General features: G+C 36.9%; 4 protein-coding genes and 1 pseudogene across 4 annotated transcripts; 4 read left to right on the top strand and 1 right to left on the bottom strand.

Annotated features, from left to right (window-relative positions):
* The first annotated feature begins 5 nt into the window (after positions 1–5).
* LOC110717121 lies at positions 6–2198 on the top strand (annotated as a pseudogene).
* A 392-nt stretch (positions 2199–2590) lies between these two features.
* Positions 2591–3346, bottom strand: LOC110717122 (putative ripening-related protein 1). Its single transcript, XM_021895761.1, has one exon. The coding sequence runs from the start codon at positions 3287–3289 to the stop codon at positions 2744–2746; it is 546 nt and encodes a 181-aa protein (XP_021751453.1). The 5' UTR covers positions 3290–3346; the 3' UTR covers positions 2591–2743.
* Positions 3347–5005: 1659 nt separating this feature from the next.
* LOC110717120 lies at positions 5006–11436 on the top strand. Its single transcript, XM_021895760.1, has 10 exons — positions 5006–5110; positions 5354–5905; positions 6028–6084; positions 6262–7404; positions 7508–7835; positions 8475–8736; positions 8828–9044; positions 9158–9510; positions 9641–10159; positions 10725–11436. Exons 1-10 carry the CDS (start codon positions 5006–5008, stop codon positions 11434–11436), a joined length of 4248 nt encoding a protein of 1415 aa, XP_021751452.1.
* Position 11437: 1 nt separating this feature from the next.
* Positions 11438–16116, top strand: LOC110717123 (TPR and ankyrin repeat-containing protein 1-like). The gene is made up of 4 exons (XM_021895762.1): positions 11438–11885; positions 12097–12444; positions 12779–13013; positions 13359–16116. Exons 1-4 carry the CDS (start codon positions 11718–11720, stop codon positions 14780–14782), a joined length of 2175 nt encoding a protein of 724 aa, XP_021751454.1. The 5' UTR covers positions 11438–11717; the 3' UTR covers positions 14783–16116.
* Positions 16117–16621: 505 nt separating this feature from the next.
* On the top strand, positions 16622–21809 carry LOC110717119. Its single transcript, XM_021895758.1, has 9 exons — positions 16622–16668; positions 16963–17210; positions 17698–17779; positions 17865–18107; positions 18204–18420; positions 18522–18877; positions 19143–19373; positions 19952–21152; positions 21585–21809. Exons 1-9 carry the CDS (start codon positions 16622–16624, stop codon positions 21807–21809), a joined length of 2850 nt encoding a protein of 949 aa, XP_021751450.1.
* The last annotated feature ends 1481 nt before the right edge of the window (positions 21810–23290 follow it).

Below are 23290 nucleotides of genomic sequence, written 5' to 3'. Positions count from 1 at the left end.
TTACAGGAAGCCTTGATCCATATGTAGAGGTAAAAGTTGGGAATTACAAAGGGGTTACCAAGTATTTGAGAAAAGAAAGATCCTGAATGGAACGAGGTGTTTGCCTTCTCTAGGGAGCGTCTTCAGGCATCTGTTTTGGAAGTTCAGGTGAAAGATAAGGATTTGATGAAGGATGATTTTGTTGGAGTCATCCGATTTGATCTTCATGAAGTCCCGACTAGAGTTCCACCTGATAGTCCGTTGGCTCCTCAATGGTATCGTCTTGAAGACAAGAAAGGAGATAGGAGTAATAATAATGGGAACTGATGCTCGCGGTCTGGTATGGTACTCAAGCAGATGAGGCATTTACTGATGCTTGGCATTCTGATGCCATTACTCCTCCTGATATGTCAGCTTCAGCTGCTAACCATATCCGTTCAAAAGTCTACCATTCACCCAGGTTGTGGTACCTTCGAGTCAATGTAATCGAGGCTCAAGACTTGATTACCTCAGACAAAGGCCGGTTTCCTGATTGTTATATAAAGGCGCAGCTTGGAGCCAAACATTAAGCACAAAGCCTGTTCAAAGCAGGATGGGAAACCCCTTTTGGAATGAGGATCTGATGTTTGTTGCTGCTGAGCCTTTCGATGAGCATTTGATCATCACTGTTGAAGATAGAAAAGGTCAGGGCAAAGAAGAGACGCTTGGCAAGGTCAGTATTCCATTAGCAGCTGTTCGCAAGCGCCCTGATGATAAGAATTTTCCCACTCAATGGATCAACCTTCAGAAAGAGCTCTTCTGACACTGAAGAGGAGAAGAAAGTTAAGTTTGCTAGTAAGTTACATGCTCGTATAAGCCTTGATGGCGGTTACCATGTCCTTAATGAATCTACTTACTATAGTAGTGATCTCAGACCAAGTATGAAGCAACTGTGGAAATCTTCAATTGGTGTTCTTGAACTTGGAATACTGAATGCTGATGGACTCCACCCTATGAAAACAAGAGATGGAAGGGGAACTGCGGATACCTTTTGTGTGGCTAAGTACTGTCAGAAATGGGTTCGTACACGAACAATAATCGACAGTCTTAGCCCCAAGTACAATGAGCAGTACACATGGGAAGTATATGATCCTGCAACTGTTCTTACCATTGGTGTTTTTGACAACGGACATATTGCTGGCAACAAAGACACTAAAATCGGAAAAGTGAGGATTCGAATCTCCACCCTTGAAGCAGGCCGTGTATATACTCACTCATATCCCCTGCTAGTCCTCCAACCTTCGGGTTTGAAGAAGATGGGAGAGTTGCATTTGGCTATTCGATTCTCTTGCACAAACATGACCAACATGATGTTTTTGTATGGAAAGCCGCTTCTCCCTAAGATGCATTACTCTAGACCATTGTCTTTGATGCAGACTAATACTTTGAGGGTTCATGCTACAAATGTCTTAGCTTCTAGGCTTAGCAGAGCCGAACCCCCTTTGAAGAAGGAAGTGGTGGAGTATATGTGTGATGTTGATGCACATTTTTGGAGCATGAGGCGAAGCAAGGCTAACTTCTATCGCATAATCTCCCTACTTCAAAGTTTGATTGCAATCGGGAAATGGTTCACAGATGTGTGTGCTTGGAAAAACCCGGTTACAACTGTCCTCGTTCATTTGCTCTTTGTGATGTTGGTTTGTTTCCCTGACCTCATTCTTCCTACAGTGTTCTTGTACATGTTTTTGATCGGGCTATGGAATTATCGGTATAGGCCAAAAAACCCTCCTCACATGGACACAAGGATCTCCTATGCTGACAACACAATCCCTGATGAACTTGATGAAGAGTTTGACACCTTTCCTACAACAAAAGGCACAGACGTGGTGCGAAGAAGGTATGATCGACTCAGGAGCATAGGTGCCAAAGTGCAATCTGTGTTGGGTGATTTTGCTGCTCAGGGAGAAAGGGCTCAAGCATTGCTAAGTTGGCGAGATCCACGAGCCTCAGTTTTATTTCTGACATTCTGCCTGTTTGCTGCATTTGTTCTGTATGCTATTCCTTTCAATGTTATGGCTCTTCTTGCTGGTTTTTATACCATGAGGCATCCGAGGTTTCGCAGTAAGTATCCTTCTTCACCAACAAATTTCTTTAGGAGATTACCAGCAAAGACAGATTGCTTGCTGTAAATAGTGTTATCTTTATCTATAGGCCCTCTGAATTATTCAGTTTTCTGTATGTTGAGAAGGCCCTCCTTTTTTGCTGCTTATTTATTCCAATTTCCTTGTGGATTTTGGGTAATGTAAACATTCTGTCCCTCAAAAACCGAGTAATACATAATGTATTCATTCATGTGTACTATATTTTGTAAATTTGTGTTTTATCCTTGCCTATTTTCATTTATTACAAATATACAATTTGATAAACAGAATGCAGCCCTTTGTTTTATCATAAACAATATGCAGGTGTTTGAGTAGATTCTACGCACATAAACCTGTGCAATTTCAAAATTGTAGCCCAATGGTCTAAAAGGGCAATAACAGAGCCCTAAAGGTACGAAGTTAGTTGTCATTTTGATAGTGTAATTTGAACTAGATGCATACGTAGTGTATCAACTTAATCTGGACGTGACTCATTTGCATCTTCAGGGAGATTTTATTCTTGTGGAACTGAGTACATGATAATTTGTTTGCTGTGATGAAATTGAGCTTTATTTTACCAAGATTTTACTACATTAGCTCATAATACTTGCTATTATAAAAGATCTTATAACATATTCTTCATCTTAAGCATCAGCCCAAGTAATATTGAGTTGGCCCCACTGACTCTGTGGGACCCCCAGAGCCTTCCAAACAGCCTTAGAAGCAGCAACAATGTTATACCCACAAGGTGGGTGATAACCCTCCCCTGCATCACACCCCTTTGTAGAATCACACTCATCAACCACCTTAGCCTTCACAGTCTTCCCATTCCCACTTATTGCGATCATCTTCCCACACCGTGCCCCACTATTATACCACCCTGTCGAGAGTGCAACCACCAGTGAGTTGTCGGTATGGTAGGCGTTGTCACACTTGGACTGGCTGTTCTGAAAGGCTCTAAGTGTGAGCATTCCCGGTGTTTGGGAGGTTACTGAAGGGGAGCATTGAAAGGTGAAGTAAACTGTGTTTTGGATACAACAGTTGGTGCTGCATTTTCCTGGTGGAGGGCTTGTGGCTCTAAAATAGCCCGTTGTTCGGCAGTTTTGACCTTCAACTTGTACACTATATATAATCAGTAACACAACAAATGAAAACCATATGCTAATATTGTTATTTAACATTGTTGTCATTTTTATTTTATTTTTTTGTGTGTAGAGTTTGTGTTTTTGATGCTTTGAAGAATGATATTAGAGGGATATATATATATAATTTAAGGGTGGTTTTGTTGACATAATAATATATTAATCTTTGTGTTTATCTTGTTACTATTTTAGTGCAAAGTTTAGTCAACTTTGGAGAGCTGGTCATATCATTCATTATTCAACATGACATTTCTTGATAAAGTTTGTCGGTTGACCATGAAGTAGTAGTTAATGGATAAAAATGGGGGTTGGATTGAGAAAAAATATTAGCAAGAGAATTAAGAGTTAAACGCGTGGTTAGCCTTTCAACGAATGTTATCTATTTGAGTTTAGCTTGGTTTAAAATTGATAAAACTGACTCAATTCGAACATAAAATTTGGTAGAAATGAATCGATCTTCCTAGGCTGAGCTACATGTTTGACTTTGTGAGTTCATTCCTGTATGGCTCTATCTATGAAAGCTTTTCCCATGTTTGATGGATTAATTAATTATGGTAGCTTGTAGGTTCTTCATTAATACGGAGTAGGCCATTGGATTTAAGGTTGGACTTGGACGCCCTATCATGTCCACATGAAGCCTTTCTAGGCTAAGTATTCACCCAAATACAAATCTAGGCTATTACTTTGCAACCCATCAAGCCACTTAAAAAACACACTCTAGCAGTCTAGCCCAACATTGTCCAAACATAAATTACCATCCTTTTTTTTAAAAAAAAATCCTTTATCAAAAAAATTAAAAGCTACCAATTCATTAAAAAAAAAAAAATTACCATTTTTTTTGGAAGGGAGTCTCAGTCTTCACGACTTCATAATTTTTAAACCGATTAATATTTTTATTAGAGTAAGATAGATAATATTTCAGGAAAAAATAAAATGAGCCATATAGATTTCTTATACAAGTACTATACACGCGATGTACGTGTGTCTCCTACCTTATAAAGTAAAGTATAAACGGGAAAAACACAACATTATTCAAAAGAAATTTATGTCATACATTTAGGAGAAAGTCCTAATATATCATCGTTAGACACAAACAAAATTGCATAACAGTCTTTTGTACTACTGAAAGTCCTATTAGTACTACTGAGATGTTTTTTTCAGTACTACTTAGAGTGTGTCTTTTGTACTACTGAAATCATATATAGGACAACTGAGAATGTTCAGTAGTATAATATTGCCTCTCATTAGTACTCTTAAAAAGTCATTATTTATAAAATTGTCATTATTATATATTTGCTTGTGCCCAACTCTAGGTCCTAGAACTCAGAAGCGCTCTACATTTAGCAACTCTTCACATTCTATATCGATCAATTACAAGTTACAACAACAAAATTAATGGTCTTTACTCTTTAGTGTAGTGACGTAGAACAAAATGGCGGGAAACGATTACACTACCTTGTTCTGCGACTGTACAGCTACTGTAGCTGCACTAGTTATTACTCCTACTCGTAATCTGTATCGTCTCATCTCAATTGCCCGACTCTACACTCAAAATTCCCCACAAATTTCCAGAAAAATCCCACTCAAAACACAATAATAAAAAAAAAAAATACCCAGAATCTTATAAACATTGAAATGTTACAACTGGGTTTATTTGTGTTTCTTTGTTCAATCCATTCTTAATATCTAGTCTTTTTATTTTATTTTAAATTTTTAAATTTTTGCATGCATGTTTTCTTTGATTATATAGAGTTTGAAAAGAAAATGAAGAAGATAAAATATGTAGATGATGCTGGTTTTACCTTTATTGATCATCTAATCTCATGGTCAGTTAATGATATACTTGATGATAACTTTTTCAATGACAAGGTTAGTTCCTCATTTCCTCTTATTTAAAATATATTATATGGTTGGTACTTTATGTTTGTAAATTGTGTAATTGAATTGTATGATGAATTGCATGCATGCTTTAGTTGTAGTCCTAGATAGATTATAGATAGGGCAAAAGATTTGATTTTGTTGTTGATTCACTAATTTGTAGTTAATTCCAACAAGTAAATACTGTAAGAAGATTTTATTGCTGTTGTTGACTCTGCATTTTGTGAACTACAGGTCAGGAAGATCCCTTGTCTGTTTCGATCGACAACCGAGTATTTCGATGCATTTGTGTATCCTTTGTTAGAGGAGGCACGAGCCGAATTGTGCTCAAATTTGTCTATGTTATCTAGAGCGCCTTTTGGTAGAGTAGTTTCGTGTTGTAAAGCTACCAAAGATACTAAATTACACTTTTTGTACAATGTTAAGGTTCATCATTGGAGGGTTAATTCTGCTGGTGGAGATAGCAAAACTTATAATGTTTTGCCAGGAGATGTGTTTGTATTGATGGATTCTGAATTTGATGCTGAGGAACCTGTTCTACAGTCGGGGCGAAAATGTGTTCTAGCATCTGTAGTTAATATGTCTCAGGATGATGCAGATGAGGACACTTCTGCTACTTGTATCAGAGTGATTGTGTCTAAAGAGATTGACATGAATGATTTTGTAAATAAATATTTACTTATTGTATTTTTGACTAATGTGATTCCATTTGAACGCATATGGAATGCTTTGCACATGAAGGAGAACTTGAAGTTACTCGAGAAGGTCTTGCACTGTGATTCCTTGGTATGCTTCCAGTCTTATTGTTGAAGTTTTCGTATTTTCGTTCTTGTAATGCTGATGAACTTCTATTCCGCATTTGCCAACATGTTCATGATAGTTATATTATTTGTCATTTGTATCACTAGGATCATCCTAGAAAGAAAGGTTTATGCACATTAGTCGACTTGGAGAATGATTGGACTGTAATTATTCTATGATGATCATAACATTTTGAAGCTGAGAGGCAACTAGAACAAATCTATGTTGCTGATTTAGGACTAGGATGCTTATATATGACTATTTTCATTTTATAATGCATAAATAATTGATAGCAACAACCCATTTAAGGCTTAGTTATAATATATTATTCAATTTTGCAGGACAAAGGAACTGATGGCAATGGCTGTTCAGAAACTGATCATTTCTGGCTCAACAAACTTGGTTCGGGTTTACCACGTCTAAACCCATCTCAGAAGGATGCAATTTCGGCTTCTTTGAAAAATATACAGTGTAAGGACAAGTTTTCTGTTGAACTTGTATGGGGTCCTCCTGGGACTGGTAAATCTAAGATGATCAGCACATTGCTATGCATTCTGCTAAGGCTTAACTGTAGAGGCCTGGCTTGTGCCACAACAAATGTGGCAATTACTGCATTAGCTAGTCAGGTTGTAGAGCTGTTGAGAGCGTGTTCTGCAAGGAATTCAGACAATAGGTTTTGCTCATTGGGCAGCTTACTTTTGTTTGGGAGCAAGAAGCAGGTAGATGTAGGTTCAGATATTGAAGATATTTATTTGGACTACCGTGTTAAGAAGCTAGCAGAGGTTTTTAGCCCCATTAGTGGCTGGCGCTGTTCTTTCTCGTTGTTGTTGAATGAATTCCAGGATTTTTCTTCACAGGATCATTTTCTCACTGGACAACATGGTCAGAATAGGTGCCTTGGCAATTCAGAGCAACTTCTATCCTTTCTTAATTCTATTAGAGATCAGTTCAATGAACTAATTGGTCCTGTCAAGAGATGCATCTCAATCTTTTGTACCCATATGGCAAAAAGTTTCATTCAGGAACACAATATTGAGAACTTGACTAAGCTTTATGATTTGCTTGATTCTTTTGAAAGTTTGCTGTTGCAATATATTGGTCAACTCAGTGGGTTGGCTCCTTGTAGTGGAGTCTTTCAGAAGTCTATTGTGTATATACTAGGTCTTCTCGAAAAGAAGGGAGATGAATGCTTTGATCTTTTACAAAATCTAATTGTTTCTTTGGGCAAACTTAAGTTTCCCCAAGTGACAAATTATGATTTCATCTCGGATTTCTGTTTCCAAATGTCATCCTTGTTATTCTGTACGGCTTCAAGTTCCTATAAATTGTATTATGCGCCTATAAAATCACTCGATGTTGTGGTTATTGATGAAGCTGCGCAGTTGAAGGAGTGTGAGTCCATTATACCACTCCAACTTCCCGATCTAAGGCATGCTATTCTTGCAGGAGATGAGTACCAGCTACAGGCCATGGTGAAAAGTCATGTAAGAATATCGGTCTAAAATTGATTTCTATTTTACTCTTAAAATTTTACTTAATCTTATGATTGTTTATATGATCCAGAAACCTTTCCTTTTTTTGATGCAGATTTCAGCGAGTGTTGATTTTGGCCGAAGTTTATTTCAGAGATTAGGTTTGTTAGGCTGGTCAAAACACCTACTAAACATGCAGTACAGAATGCACCCTTCAATAAGTGCATTTCCAAGGAGGATGTTTTACAGCAACAAAATTACTGATGCACCTAGTGTGAAGAGTGACGGCTATGAGAAACGTTACCTTGAAGGATTATTCTTTGGTCCTTATTCATTTATAAATATTACAGAGGGAAAAGAAGAATTTGATGATAATGGACAAAGCAGAAAAAATATGGTTGAGGCAGCAGTTGTCCGGGCTATAGTACTTCGTCTTTACAAAGGTATGCCACGCGGATAGTTCCCTTTTCAGGTTGCTTACAGAATTTTTATCTTGAAAGATCAACCTACTTATTTTCTCAGTTTCGTAACACATTACAAAAATTAGCTTCTGGATGTGCTGCAAAATGCAGATTTGATCCGTGACTAGAATTTTTTAAATTCTGTTGTAATTGTCTTTATATTCCTTATCAATTGGAAAAATACCTTCCAGTTCCAGCATCGGAGCAGGAACGAACTGTGAAATATTGCCGTTTTCTTCATGAAAAATAATGCTTGTTTTAGTAGTGCGAGTATTTTTTTTTTTTTTTTTTGGTTACGGTGTAGTATTGATGTTCAGCAAGTAACTAATTTATTATTTTGGCGCACCATTTCTCCTTGATGGAATGTGTGCTACCCCAGGCTTTAGTGACCTGGAAAATGGATCTATATTTTAGCTTTGGACATTTTTTCACTAGGTTCAACATTCTTTATCGAGAGCTGCATTGTTTGAATTGGTATTTTTACTTTTGGGATGCATTGTACACTTGCATTCTATACAAAAATCTGTGTTTTAGGGCCTCTATTTATCTAATACACTAATTGGCCTTTACAAAATTCTTTATTGCTGCATTCTTAGTCTTGGTTCATTTTCTTGTTTGCAGGATGGTGCAAATCACCCTGCAATAAAAAAGTTAGCATTGGTGTAATATCGCCTTATTCTGCACAGGTTAAGGCAATTGAAAGAATGATTGGTCAGAGATTTTCGAATCTGGAAAATTTTACAGTGAACATCAAATCAATTGATGCGTTCCAAGGTGCAGAGGAAGACATAATACTGCTATCTTTGGTCAGATCTAACAACTTTGGCGAAATTGGTTTCTTATCTAATCCTCAACGACTTAATGTTGCATTAACAAGGGCAAGGTATGTCTTGGAAGTACTTCCAAATAATTTTTAGGCTTCACTGCTGTTTTTCCTACACTAGTTATTTTCCAATTTACATTCTTGATTCCAGACATTGCCTATGGGTGCTTGGAAATGGGAAGACTTTAGCCAAAGCCAACCTTATTTGGAGGGATTTTATCACCGATGCTAAAGAGCGGAAATGTTTTTTCAATGCTAATGAAGATGAAAAAATATCAGAAACAATCATTTATGTTAAGAAGGAACTAGATCAGCTGGATGATTTGCTCAGCGGAAATAGTGTGCTTTTTCGTAATGCAAGGTGGAAGGTGGGTAACTCCTCTTATCAAATTAATGATGTTCAATTTAGTTGAACCTTAAACACTTCAGTTTGGGCTTACCTATTCTTGTTGCTGAACATTGCTCATGTTATTTTTCCTAGGTTCTCTTTGCTAGTAATTTCATCAAATCATTTTCAAAGCTGCAATCAAGCCAAACAAAGATGCATGTGTTTAATCTTATAGGCAAACTTTCAAATGGATGGCGACCAAGGAAAATCAAAGTCGATCCTCCTTGTGAGAGCTCTGTTCGAATTGTCAAGCAATTCAAAGTTCAAGGCCTCTATGTCATATGCTCAAATGACATTGTTAAAGAATCAGAATATTTCCAAGTTATGAGGGTTTGGGATATTTTGCCATTGGAAGCAGTGGCCGAATTGGTTAAGAGAATTGACAAACACTATGGTTTATTCACTGAAGAGTTTGTCAGATGCTGCAAGAAAAAATGTATTGAAGGGTATGCTTTCTTTTGTTACATTTTCATCAACATGCATCTATAAGATTGCGAAATTAGGAAAACTATCTTGTTGAAATGATTAATCCTTTTTGGCAATATCTCATTTATCTAATTGATTTGTTATGCTCAGTACGCTGGAAGTTCCCGTATGCTGGAGCAGCAACTCTAATATTGTTCGGTACAAGAGTTGCAGTGATGCTGAGAGAACAAGTATATCAGATGACGATGATGTAGCACCAAGATGTATTGACAAGGCAGAAGTCGAGGAGAGCTTGTTGCTAGTAAAATTTTACTCTTTATCTGTCGGTGTAGTGAAACACTTGATTTCTGTTTCTGATGGTAGGGCATTAGAGCTTCCCATGGAAGTGACAGACAACGAGTGGGAAATAATTCATTACCCAAGAAGCTCTTTTGTGTTAGGAAGGTCTGGCACTGGAAAGACCTTGGTGTTAGTCACGAAACTATTTCAGAAAGAACAACTATATCACATGGCTTTGGGTGGTTCTGATGAGGTACATGGCGATGCTTCCTTGTGTGATGACCCATCAATTAAGCTTGAGGGTAGAAGCGCTATTCTGCGACAACTGTTTGTAACAGTTAATCCGAACTTGTGCCATACAGTAAAACAACACATCTCCAATCTTCAAAGGTAACTGTGAGATACTTTACATTTCTCAATTGTGACATTGTCAACTCCACATTGTCTCTGGGAATTTAAACAGAAAAATGTCGTATATATTAGGGAAGAAGAGTGTATTCAGTATTCAATAGATTTGTGTTCTCGGGTCAATTGTCAATCTCATATGTGTAATTGTTTCACCTCTTAGGGTGTTTTCTGTTAGGAGGAATTCGTTTGGTTTGTATAAGGGTGCAAAGACATTTTCTTCTTCCCGCATTATCCTTATTTTTCTTGCCGATTACTTTCTCTCCTCCCTTTCATCCCCTTCCCACCATCCCCATTCTTTTCCTTCTCTCTAAATTTTATTAAGGTACTAAAGAAGGATACTTAATCTTTTGTAGCATTTTCCCTTTCAAATTTGTCCATGGAAAACAATATCTAGTTGGCAGTGTTTTCTGTCCAACCAAATGGAATTTTAGTGATAATGTTGAGGAGCATGCTCTTGGAGCATGTTTGATTATATGCTAAGCTATTTTGTTATATTGATAATCTCATATCTGTTGTCGTACTGAATTTGGCCTCACTGATGCTTCAGCACTGTTCGTGGAGAAATCTTGAATAAGGAAACCTGCATCCAAGTTTATGATGAGACGCAACTATTTGAAGATATTCCTCACTCTTTCTGGGAGATCCCTGCTGAGTCATATCCTCTTGTGATATCTCTCAAGAAGTTCCTGCTCATGCTGGATGGTACAATAGGTACCTCATATTTCCATAGATTTGTGAAAACTAGACAAACTTGTAGCTTAAAATCAGTTGAGCTGCAAATGATGGAAAGGAAAGAAGTAAGCTTTGATAAGTTTAGTGTCTCATACTGGCCTCACTTCAATTCGACTCTTACAAAGGATCTTGATCCTTCAAGAGTTTTCACTGAAATACTCTCTTGTATAAAAGGTGGAATAAAAGTTGAACAGGGTAGACTCACTTTAGACAGTTATATTCAATTGTCTGACTGCAAAAAGTCAAGCTTAAGTAGGAACGAGAGGGAGGCCATATATGGTATATTCTTGTGCTATGAGAAGATGAAGCTTACAAGAGGTGAGTATGATTTGTCTGATGTAGTGAATGATCTTCATCATCGGTTCAGCCATCAAAGGTATGAAGGTGATGCCTTGGATTTTGTGTATATAGATGAAGTTCAAGATTGGACTGTGCGGCAACTTTCTCTTTTAAAATATGTTTGCAAGAATGTCAAAGAAGGTTATGTGTTTGCTGGTGATACAGCTCAAACAATTGCCCAAGTGTAGATTTTAGTTTTGATGAGATCAGAAGCTTTTTCTATGTCAATTTTCTCCAAGGCCCGTGTGTGAAAACTAGTAAACAGGATCAAGGAAACATCTGCCCAATTTTTGTGCTGAATCAAAACTTTCGATCCCATGCTGGGATTTTAAAGTTAGCTCACAGTGTCATCAAACTTATCTACCATTTCTTTCCATACTCAATTGATAAGGTTAATCCAGAGTTCAGTCTTATTGATGGAGATGCTCCCATACTGCTGGAGTCTGCATCTGGTGATGAAGATGTTGTCATGAAAATCTTTCAGGACAATAAAAATGATGGCAGGAATACTGTCATTTTTGGAGCTGAACAAGTTATTATTGTACGAGATGAAAGTGTGAGAAATGAAATGCCAAGCCATGTAAAAGGACATGCACTTGTGCTCACGGTATTTGAGTGCAAAGGCTTGGAGTTTAAGGTAAATAACTGTTTGGCTTTTCTATTTCTTGACATTGACTTCTTCATTATTGTTATAAGGTTCTCGCTTGACATTTCTAACTCTATATTGTTTTTGTTTGATGCCTTATTTTTATTTTTATGTTGCAAAAGTTGCTTAATATACCAGCTATGCACTTTGATATTCTGTGATCCTGAAATAGCTTATCCCTGTGACATGTTTATCATCACAGGACGTTCTCTTGTACAACTTCTTTTCATCATCACCTATTAGAGAACATTGGAGTGTAATATATAAATATATGCAAGAGAAGAACCTTGGCTCATCATTTCCACATTTTCCAAAGTTCAATCATGCAAAACATAGTGGTTTGTGCCATGAATTGAAGCAACTATATGTGGCCGTCACCCGAGCAAAGGAAAGATTATGGATCTGTGAGAGCCATGGTAGTCATGCAGAACCTATGGCTAATTACTGGAAAAAATTGAATCTGGTCCGAATTAGACAGTTTGACAATTCATTAGCTCAGGAAATAATATTTCCCAGCTCTAAGGAGGAATGGAAATCGCAAGGTTTCAAGGTTTGTTTTTTGGCTTTATTTGGAAGACATTCATTATTAGTTTTCTCCTCCAATTTCATGTTAACCATCTTAGTTTAATAGATTTTAGAGAACCCATGTGATGCTCATATTAAAATTTAGTAAGTTTGTAAGTCTAATGCATCAGCATTGAGGATTTTGGGATCATAGCTCAATCATTTATCAGATGTACCTATAATTGCTGGCATCATGCTAGGTGTCACCATCAGTGTGTGGTGTTATCTGAGTCAGGAACTCAGGATTTCATACTTGAACTATTGTAACTATTTATTTTGTCTTCAATATTCCTTGCATCCTGATTCACCTTTATATGCAGTTTCTCGAAGTAAGTAACTATGAGACAGCGGCAGTCTGCTTTGGGCGAGCTGGAGATACTTACTGGGAAAAATACGCCCGTGCTACTGGCCTTAAAACAACCGCTGCTCATATGCGTGGCTTGAGTTCTGAAGCAGTCAAAATGCTTACAGAAGCTGCTGAAATCTTTCAAAGCCTAGATAACAACAAAGAGGCCGCTAAGTGCTTCTATGATGCAGGCAATTATGAAAGAGCAGGTAGTAGTGAAAACAGTTACTAATTTCAATGTATTCTGCTATTTTTAGAAACCATTATTTGGAACTATTACTGATATACCTTGAATTCTTTCGCTAGAACATAGCAGACTTTTGACACAGTCCTTTGCAAATGAACATTGAAAAAATAGAAACAAAAGTATAATGGGCAGTATGAATCCTAGTTAGTGAACCTTGTCCTAAGCCTGAAAATGAACTTTTACTATATGATTGAAATTGTAGCCTAAAACCCAATGGAGTTCACATTTAAGTTTACTTCCTTGAATTCTGACCCAGATGAACTGATTATTTCCAGAAATGACGCTATTGAACTTTTTTTTTTTACAGGTGATATATATCTGCAGCACTTTCAAAGTTCTGAGCTTGAAAAGGCTTGTCATTGCTATACCTTGGCCGGTTTTCATGCACGTGCTGCGGAGATCTATGCTGAAAATTACCTCTACAGAGAATGTTTGCATGCATGTAATACAGGAAAATTGTTTAACTTAGGATTGCAGTACGTACAAAGCTGGAAACAGCTGGCTCTTGAGGAGGGAAGCATAGACTTGATAACATTTGAGCAAGAATTCCTGAAGAGTTGTGCTCATGCTTCCTATAAGAAAAAAGACAAGAAAAAAATGATGAAGTATGTTAAGAAATTTAGCTCTCTTGATTCAATGAGGACCTTCTTATGGAATCAAGGGTGTTATGAGGAGGGAATTGACATAGAGATAGAAATGGGCGATATTCAAGAGGGTCTAAGAATCGCAAGAAAAGTAGGATTATTTTTACGTGAGGCAGATTTATTAGAAAAGGCTCAGAATTATGAGGATGCTTCTAGGCTCTATATTTGGTACGTGTTTGGTAAATGTTGTTGGGCATCTGGTGGAAAAAATTGGCTCGAAAGAGATCTTTTGTTGAAAGAGGAATTGTTGTCCAGAGCTGAAGCTTCTGCTCTCAATGCTTCAGCTGATTTTCACAAACAAATTCATACAGAAGTTCTGCTTTTGTCAACTCAAAGTACTGGGTTGTCTGAACTGGAGAAGCAGTTAGAAGTCTCCCAAAAAAGCGGGAATTTGAAATGGGAGGTCATATGTACTAGAAAAATTCTTGAAATCCTTCTTCAGACTCAGACTTCACCATTTAAATGGGAATCTGACTCGCGAGAAATGATCTCAGGTGGCCAGGTCTCAGTTGAAAAACTGATATACTTTTGGTCATCCTGGAAAGAGAAGATTTTGACAACCTTGGAACACCTAAAGAGTTTACCAGCACATGATAATCACTGGGACTTCTGTCTACATTATTTTGGCGTGCGAAAGCATCCAAACACTGGTTACTTTATGCTCTATCCTGATGCTGAATGGGTGTCGAAATATCCGAAAAAGAATAATCAAAGACTTGGCACAGAACATTTGGTGACTTCTATTCGACATTACTGGTGTTCAGAGTTACTCTCAGTTGGCTGTAATATGCTGGAGTATCTGAATATCTTTCAGAAGTTTTCTGCTGATTCGATGCCTATGATTTGCAAAAGTAGGATTGTTGATCATATTTTTGAATGTACCCTTTTTTTGATGGAGTCGGATTATTTAAGGCAATGGGGTCAAGTGTCAACTGCTCGAATGTATTATGCGACAAAATGGTATGCTGCTGCTGTGTTTACCACTGAATGGTACAACCTTATCCTACATGATCAAGTAAAGAACCGAAGCTCCATCATCACACGAAAACTGAGGGCAAAACTAGATCATTATTTGCCTAATATGTGAAAGATTTGAATTCCAATCTTTGTTGAGTAATGTCAGCTAATTGCATTGTTTGCTTGAGTTGCTAAATTATGTTTGCTAGCCTGGTGTCAAGTAAATATCTGAAATAGCAGACATTAATCTAGCTGAAGTTATTGATAACACTTTCATCTTGTCTTATATCTTTTAACTCAGGGAAGTGGATTACCATTTGTTAGGATTAGTGTGGAGATAGATAAATACATGGAGACATAAGGAGATTGCATAGAAGCTGCCTTATTGTTAAGGTTCGACCAAACTTGTGAAAAGTTCGGTCGAACCCGGTTTTAAGTCAGTAGCTGAACAGAGTTCGGTCGAACCTCCCTGCTCCCTATTTCGTCGCTTCGTTTTCGGCTTGTGCGATTTGCTTTAATCTTAGCCGTTGGATTGTATTTTCTACCTAGACTATATATACCTTTTCTAAGCCTCTTTGTTGATTATTCACAAACATTTAAACACATAGAGAGGTTTTGAGAGGGTTTGTGAGGAGCATTTGAATTCTATACAATTCATGCTTGTAATTCTTGAGTTCATTCATCATCAATATTACTCCATAGTGCAAGGGTGGGTTTTTTCTCCCGGTTCTCGGGTTTTCCCACAGTAACATTGTCTTCCTTTTACTTGCTTTAATTCCTTCAAAGTTGTTCTTGATTGTTATGCTTGTTTGTTCATTGCTATTGTGGGTTGATTGCAAGTTAGTTGAACACTTTAATCCTTACACCATTAACTTCCATCTTATGTTAATATATAATACCCTTTACTGCATGAGTCCTATACTCTTTGTGCTACCCTGCCGACTGCCGTGCCCAACTTTGTCAAATACCTCTTTTTTACAATAGGAAGAGAAGCTCTAGTTTCCTTAGTTTTGCTCTATGTTGCCAACCTCATTCTCAAATCCATTACAAAAAATCAATGTGAAAAATAAACTTAAGTGCAAAAAAAAAAAAAAAAAAAAAGTGTTAAGAAAATTATTTTACACCCTTTCCGGTAAGATTGATTTAGCTTTTGATTTTTTATTACATTAATTTCTTATACGAAGTATTTCGTAACTTTTAAATTTTATGAAGAATTACTTCTTACACACCTAATTATTTGTGTGTTTAAGTTAGCGTGTATCACAATCCACACCCTTGACGTGTTCCTGTAATATAAAGAAAATGTTGATTTACTTACGAAAATGTCATATTGACTGATATGTTTCTATTTACAGAAATGTCACCAAATAAACAATTTTTGTTCATCACGATGATTAACTGGGGCTCCCTCTTATTTCCACCTATCTATTTACGGAATTCACTTGCATCGTCTAAATATTTTGTTGCACCCACTCTTATCTTTTTTTTTTTGGCAATTTTATACAATAATTGAGATTAACAAAAAAAATATGGAGGTACTAGCATATTACACAATGTAAAACAACAATTACTCATACTGCATAAACAAAAAAAAAAGAAAAAATCGCTCAATAATTACTCTCTTGGTCTCTTATTTGTTTTGCCTCAATTTTCTTTTTAGGCCGTCATTTTAATTTCGACCCATTTTATTTTTGAACATATAGGATTACACTTTTACTCTCACAATCACCCCTTTAACCCACTACTTTTCTCTCTCATCATTTTTTCCAATTAAAAGTTAATAAAGTAACATTTGTCTATGGGGTAAAAAATAAGAAACGAAGAAATACCTTGTAGTTTAAAGTTTAAACCAAGTTTACTAGCTGAGTATGAATTGGGTATTAGCGTAGTACACAATGACACATTGTAGAACAATACTACGGGGTGCACACAAAAAATAACTATGGAGTAGACGTTATAAATATAATCAATGGCGGCAAACATATGCAGTGTACCCCGTGCCACAACTGCTAAGCTGTAGTGACGTTTCATCTCTCTCCCCATCATTTCCATTATCATCAATAATCGCACTTGAAAATAAACCCATTTTTTGAAAATCCCACTTAAAAATAAATCAAAATGACTACCAAAATTCCTTCATTTTAACACCCACAACATAAATCATCATCATTCTTGAACTGGGTTTGTTTCATTCTTTGTAATTTCAACTTTTTCATGTCTGTTATTGATCATTTTCTTGAACACAACTTGATTTTTTAGGCTATAAAATCTAATATTTACTTGAATTTGGTTCTTGATGATTTGACGCAGGGGAAGAAAGAGAATTATGGATTTGGAATCCGGAAAGATTGAAAAAATTGTAAGAGATCAAATGCTCTCTTCAAGAAAAGTTAGAAGTAAGAAATGTAAGCTACATAATCTTATAGGAAAAATATTTGGTCCATTTTCATTTATAAACATCTCTCAAGGAAGAGAAGAAGTTGATGATGATGGGCATAACACTAGAAATCTGGTTGAAGTGGCAGTTTTGATGAATATTGTGCAACGTTTGCACAAAGGTAAACCGCCCTTTTAAACGTATTAGGAGTGGATTGTTTCCTTTATGTGTGTATTTGACTGTTCTCTGAGTAGTGTAAATTGTGATTAGTTATTATTGATAGTGGGTTGCATACTTGCATGTCAAGTCTCAACCAACAAATGTTATGTGAATGTGTTTGATGAGTCCGAACCCTAACCGGGCTTCTCGATATTTAAGGACCGTGCAGCTTGGTTACGGGTAAGGGTGATTCGTGGTTTTGTTGTTGTTCACTCCGTTGTTCTGAGTTGGGTATTCTTGTTTGACATGGGTACGTGTCCAAGTGTGCTATTTTGTGAAAATTTTCTATGATTTTGGCTTTGGCCTAAACACATATATATTAATATATCCTATTTATGTTTAAGTGTTGAGAATCTAACATGGGCACTTGAGGTAAATGAAGAATCCAAGTAACATAGGTTGTTGGCTATATCTGTTATTCCTTGTCAACTTTTTTGTACATAAGTTAGGTTTGGTATGGGTTGCTCAAATTCTTAATGTGGCTCTTACATCTGCTCAAAACATGTACATAGATGTTAAGATTAGAGATTGGTCTATTATAAAGCTTTTTTCCAATATGATGATTTCCATGATACCTGAAGTTTTTGCTGTTGTACACAGAATGGCAGTGCTACAGCCAAAAGATTTCTGTGTGTATAGTATCTCAAGGTGTAGCACAAGTTAAGGATATTGAGAGAAGAATTGGGAAAAGATATGAAAAGCTTTTAAACTTTGAGTTGAAGGTGAAATTAGTTGAAGGATTCCAGGAAGGTGGCGAAGCAGATATTGTTATAGTATCTACTGTAAGATCCAATTCTGCTGGATCTTCTGAGTTCCGCTTAGATCATGGAATGGCTGATGTTGCTTCGAGTAGGGCCAGGTATGACTTAGGATGATGTCTCTGGACTAATTATAGTTTCTGTTGGCTTTTTTTTAATCAAGTAAACCTGCTCTTCCTCTTTTTAAACAATTGTAGGCATTGCCTCTGGATACTGGGGAACAAGGAAACCCTTGCTGAAGCAGATACTTTCTGGAAAGATATTATTTCTGATGCCAAACTGCACAGCTGTTACTTTAATGCTGAAGAAGACGAGAATTTAGCTAAAGTCATTGTAGATGTTAAAAGCAAGTTGGATGAACTTGAAGACTTGCTTGATAAGGATAATAATATTTTCAAAGCTTCAGGGTGGAAGGTATACCTTTGCTCTATCCTTCCAGAAATATGCATATTCTGTTGAATTTTGTGATAATATTGCAACATTAAACTGAGTTTTCACAATCCTTTAATTTGTAGGTTGTCTTCAGTGAGAATTTTGTCAAATCTTTTGCCAAGCTGCCCTCAATCTACTCTAAGAAGCTTGTGGTGAATTTTATTTTGAAGTTAGCTAATGGCTGGCGGCCAAAAAATAAGAACACTGATCTGGTCTGTGAAAGTGCTGTTAGAATTGTAAAACAATTTGAGGTTGAGGGTCGGTATATCATTTGCACAAATGATATAATCAGGTTACAGGGATATGCTACTCAAATCTTGAAGGTCTGGGATATCTTGCATTTGGAAGATGTACCAGCATTAGTCAGTAAACTTGACATAATATATGGAGCATTTACTGATGAATTCCTTGCATGCTGCAAAGAAAAATGTCTCCAGGGGTATATTCTCTTTATATAATTTGTATATCATTCTATTTACAAGTTAAATTCAGTGAGCGATCAGTCTCCAAAGATGTACTGAAGTGCTTAGACGACACAACTGCACCATAAGAATTAATATGCTGCTGCATTGAGCTTAAAAGAAACTACCTTTGTTTATCTGTACCTTTGTATGTGCGTCTAGAAAATGTTGACAAAAGATGAAAAGAAGCACCAGATGTGGCTTTCCATCTTTTCCTAATGTTCTCTATGTTTGTTTATGTAGGAAGTTGGAACTCCCAAGAAACTTTACTTCATTTGATGTTGCACGGTTCAAAGTTGTTAATAACGCAAAATCAACAAGTTCTTTGGATGCTGATAGTGTTGGAACAAGCTTTTTTGAGAATGCAAAAGTCAAGGAGAGTTTGCTGCTTATGAAATTCTATCCATTTTCTGAGGGTGTCTTGAGTCACTTGATGTCTGCGTATGATGGGTTGCTTTTGAATGTCCCTTTGAGGTATCAGACCAAGAAAGAGAGGCAATTTTCAATGGCAAAAGCACCTTCATTTTAGGACGATCTGGCACAGGTAAAACAACAGTGTTGGTGATGAAGTTGTTTCAAAAGGAACAACAACATCACATAGTTTCAGAAGGAAATCTACATGACGCCTTGATGAGTGAGTTTTCAACCAATGCTCCTGGTAGAATGGGAGCGCCCCTTCGCCAACTTTTTGTGACCGTAAATCCAAAACTTTGTTTTGCCGTCAAACACCACATCAAAAATCTTAAGAGGTCTGTGAACCTTTTCATTATCTTTTTCCCCTGCAATATATAATATACTTCATATGCTAATGAGCTACCATGCTGGTGTATGTGCAAATGAGCTTACCTTGCTGGTGTACTCTAGTATGGACCGTATTGATAAAATGTTACAGCACTTATTAATTGCCTGTGGAGAAAATCTTCTATAAGAAAATGCACTTTTCATTCTCCTTTTTTAGAAAATCTTCTATAAGAAAATGCACTTTTCATTCTCGTTTTTTAAAAGTTGGCTTGTGTTCCTAGCATTATTGATTTATCTTATGGTTGTTACAGCTTTGTTAACGGAGAAAACTTTGGTGAGGGATGTGTCTTCAATGATGTGATTGAAATGGATGAATATGAGAAGTTCAAGGACATCCCAGAGTCTTTTCAAGATATTCCTTTAAATGCCTTTCCACTTGTGATAACATTTAATATGTTTTTGCTGATGCTTGATAGAAGCTTTGGTTTGTCATATTTTGATAGATTTACGGATATTAGGAAAATCTGTTATATGGAAACTGCAAGTTTCAGACTGGTTGTTCAGGCAGTAAGAAGGAAAGAGGTTACATTTGAGAAATTTAGATCATCTTATTGGCCTCATTTCAACTCCCAGCTCACAAGAAAGCTTGATCCTTTAAGAGTTTTCACCGAGATTAATTCCTGTATAAAAGGTAGGCTACATTATGGGGAGGGTGATAACAACAATCTGAGTTTGCAGAGTTATATGCAATTATCTAAGGCCCGAGTATCAAAATTCAGTGAGGATGAAAGAGAGGTAATATATAAGGTATTTGGGGACTATGAGAAAAAGAAGGTTGTACGAGGAGAATTTGATTTGGCTGATCTAGTGAATGATCTGCTTTGTCGTTTTAAGTGTGAAAATTATGAAGGTGAGCTCATGGATTTTGTTTATATTGATGAAGTCCAGGATCTAACCATGAAGCAACTTGCCCTCTTCAAGTACATATGCAGTAATGTGGAGGAAGGCTTTGTATTTGCAGGTGACACTGCGCAGACTATTGCTAGAGGCATTGATTTTAGATTTGAGGATATAAGAAAGCTTTTCTACGAGGAGTTTCTCAATAATATGGAAGTTGTTGGAGATGAGCAAAAGAAGATTAAAGGGCTAATATCTCCTACCTTTCAACTAAGCCAAAATTTTCGGACTCATGCTGGAGTTTTAAATTTAGCTCAGAGTGTTATTGACCTTATCTGGCATTTTTTTCCCAATTCTATTGATCCCCTTAAACCGGAAACTAGTCTCTTATGTGGGGAACTTCCAATACTACTGGATTGTGAAAATTGCGAAGATGCCCTCATAAAGATTTTTCAAGACAAAGCAAGTCAAGGTGACAACAGCAATAGCATTAGCTTTGGATCCGAACAGGTGATAATGGTCAGAGATGATCATGCGAGAGACAAAGTAGGCAAATTTGTTGGCAGACAGGCCCTTGTGCTGACAATCTTTGAGTGCAAAGGCTTGGAGTTTGAGGTAATATTAGTACATTCTATTTGGATGTGTAAGTTGCTCTAGCTATATTGATTTCTGTATATAAGCCTTCTTATTATCTGCTGCAATCAATGCTCTCCTCGTTTCAAGGTGTTTTTTTTTTTTTTTTTGAGGGGGTGGGTGGGGGGATTTGCCGATTTGGTCTTGAAATCGCAGCTTATGGCTTTATTGTCCTTCTTGTTGCAATTTCCTTTGGGATTGCATTATTTAGTCAAACTGTTCTTGGAGTGTCGAATTTCCAGGATTGCCTACTGCAATACTTACTTTCTCGGCATTTAAGCGTGTTACTGAAAGCCATCATTATCCCTATAGCCATATTAAGTGTTTTCTCGTTCCAAAGTCTGATTATAACCCTCTTTAACTGCAAATAGAAATCGAGACCGTTCAAGTAACACTCTATTCTTGTTATTGCAGGATGTGCTGTTGTATAACTTCTTTGGATCCTCACCATTAAGAGAACAGTGGAGAATTATTTATGAATACGTGGAGGAAAAGCTCTGTGCTTTGAATTTAGAAACTTATCCAAGTTTTACAAATGCAAAGCGTGATGTTTTGTGTTATGAGCTAAAGCAATTGTATGTAGCCATTACTCGTACAAGACAAAGGCTTTGGCTATGTGAAGACAGCGATAGTTTTTGATCTCCTATGGCTGACTATTGGCGAAAGCTGAATCTCATTCAAGTTAAAAAGTTGGATGAGTCATTTGCACGGTCTATGCAAGTTGCTAGTAGCTTAGAGGACTGGAGATGGCGGGGTAAAAAGGTTTGTCTTATTAATTCATGGTATTAAGGTTCTTGCTTTTCTATTTTTTAAATTTTCTTGTTGCAGATAAAGTACTCCTGTCTCATGTGTCTGCAATTTATTAGTCTGACCTCATATGCCCCATTTAGATTCCTCACTTCCTTTGATTGGGCCTTTTCCAATTACAGATGCTAGAGGTGCATAACTACAAGGCTGCTACGCAATGTTTTGAACGCGCTGGAGATTTTTACTGGCAAAAGTTTGCCAAAGCCTCTAGCTTTAAGGCAGCTGCTGACAACTTACGAGGTTTAAGCATGGAAAAGTCTTTGGAAATGCTCAGAGAAGCTGCTGAGCTATTTGAAAGCATAAGAAACATCAAGAAAGCAGTCGAATGTTACATAGATGCTGAAGACTATGAAAAAGCAGGTAGTGTTTATAGCTATCCCCCAGCCAAGCCTCAGGGAGTGCTAGAGAGAAATTTATATTTGGCATGAATTTGATACTGATACCCTATGGAAATATATATACCTTTAGTAAATACTCTGTACATGATCTTGATTTACGTGGTAAAAATTACATCCTTCAAGAGATGATGGTCCAAGTATAGAAGCGCAGTTGAAGAGTTGGTGTTCATTGTATTTTAGATTGACTAATAGGATAGACAGCCTGATAGAAGTAATACTAGTTGGCTATCTTGCACCATATGCTGAAAAACTTATGTATCTGACAGTCAAGTCTATTGTTTATGCCTGTTTGGTATCTGATTACTTACTAATGTGTATGCTTTGCAGGTAAGTTATGTCTTGAAGAATCAGATCTGCAAAGAGCAGGTGAATGTTTCACCCTGGCAAGATGCTATAAACTTGCTGCTGAGGTGTATGATGAGGGACTTTATTTCAATGAATGCTTGTATACTTGCTCGGAGGGTAAGTTGTATGACTTGGGTTTGTGTTACATACGAAGTTGGAAACAAAAGTATCATGGTAAGCCTACAAAACAAAGGATCGACTTCAATGCAAGTGAACAAAAGTTTCTTCGCAAATGTGCACTTGCATGTTTTGAGCAGCAAGACCAGCAAACTATGATGAAATATGTTAGAGATTTTAGCTCTCCGGAATCAAAGCGAAATTTTTTGAAGAAGTTGAGCTGCTTTGATGAACTTTTTGAGTTGGAGTTATAATATAAGAATTATCTAGAAGCTGCAAAATGTGCTAGACAAATGGGTGATATTTTACTGGAGGCGGATATGTCAGGAAAAGCTGGTGATTATGAAGAAGCATCTAGGCTCTATCTTGCCTTTGCGTTTGCTGGCAGTCTTTGGGCAGATGGTAGCAAGGGATGGCCTCTAGAAGAGTTTCAATCAAAAAAGCATCTTTTGT

This window comes from Chenopodium quinoa, unplaced genomic scaffold (genome assembly GCF_001683475.1).
Source record: "Chenopodium quinoa cultivar QQ74 unplaced genomic scaffold, ASM168347v1, whole genome shotgun sequence".
Lineage (NCBI taxonomy): Eukaryota > Viridiplantae > Streptophyta > Magnoliopsida > Caryophyllales > Amaranthaceae > Chenopodium > Chenopodium quinoa.
The sequence above is the reverse complement of the archived record's forward strand: the minus strand, read 5'-3'. Positions and strand labels throughout refer to the sequence as shown.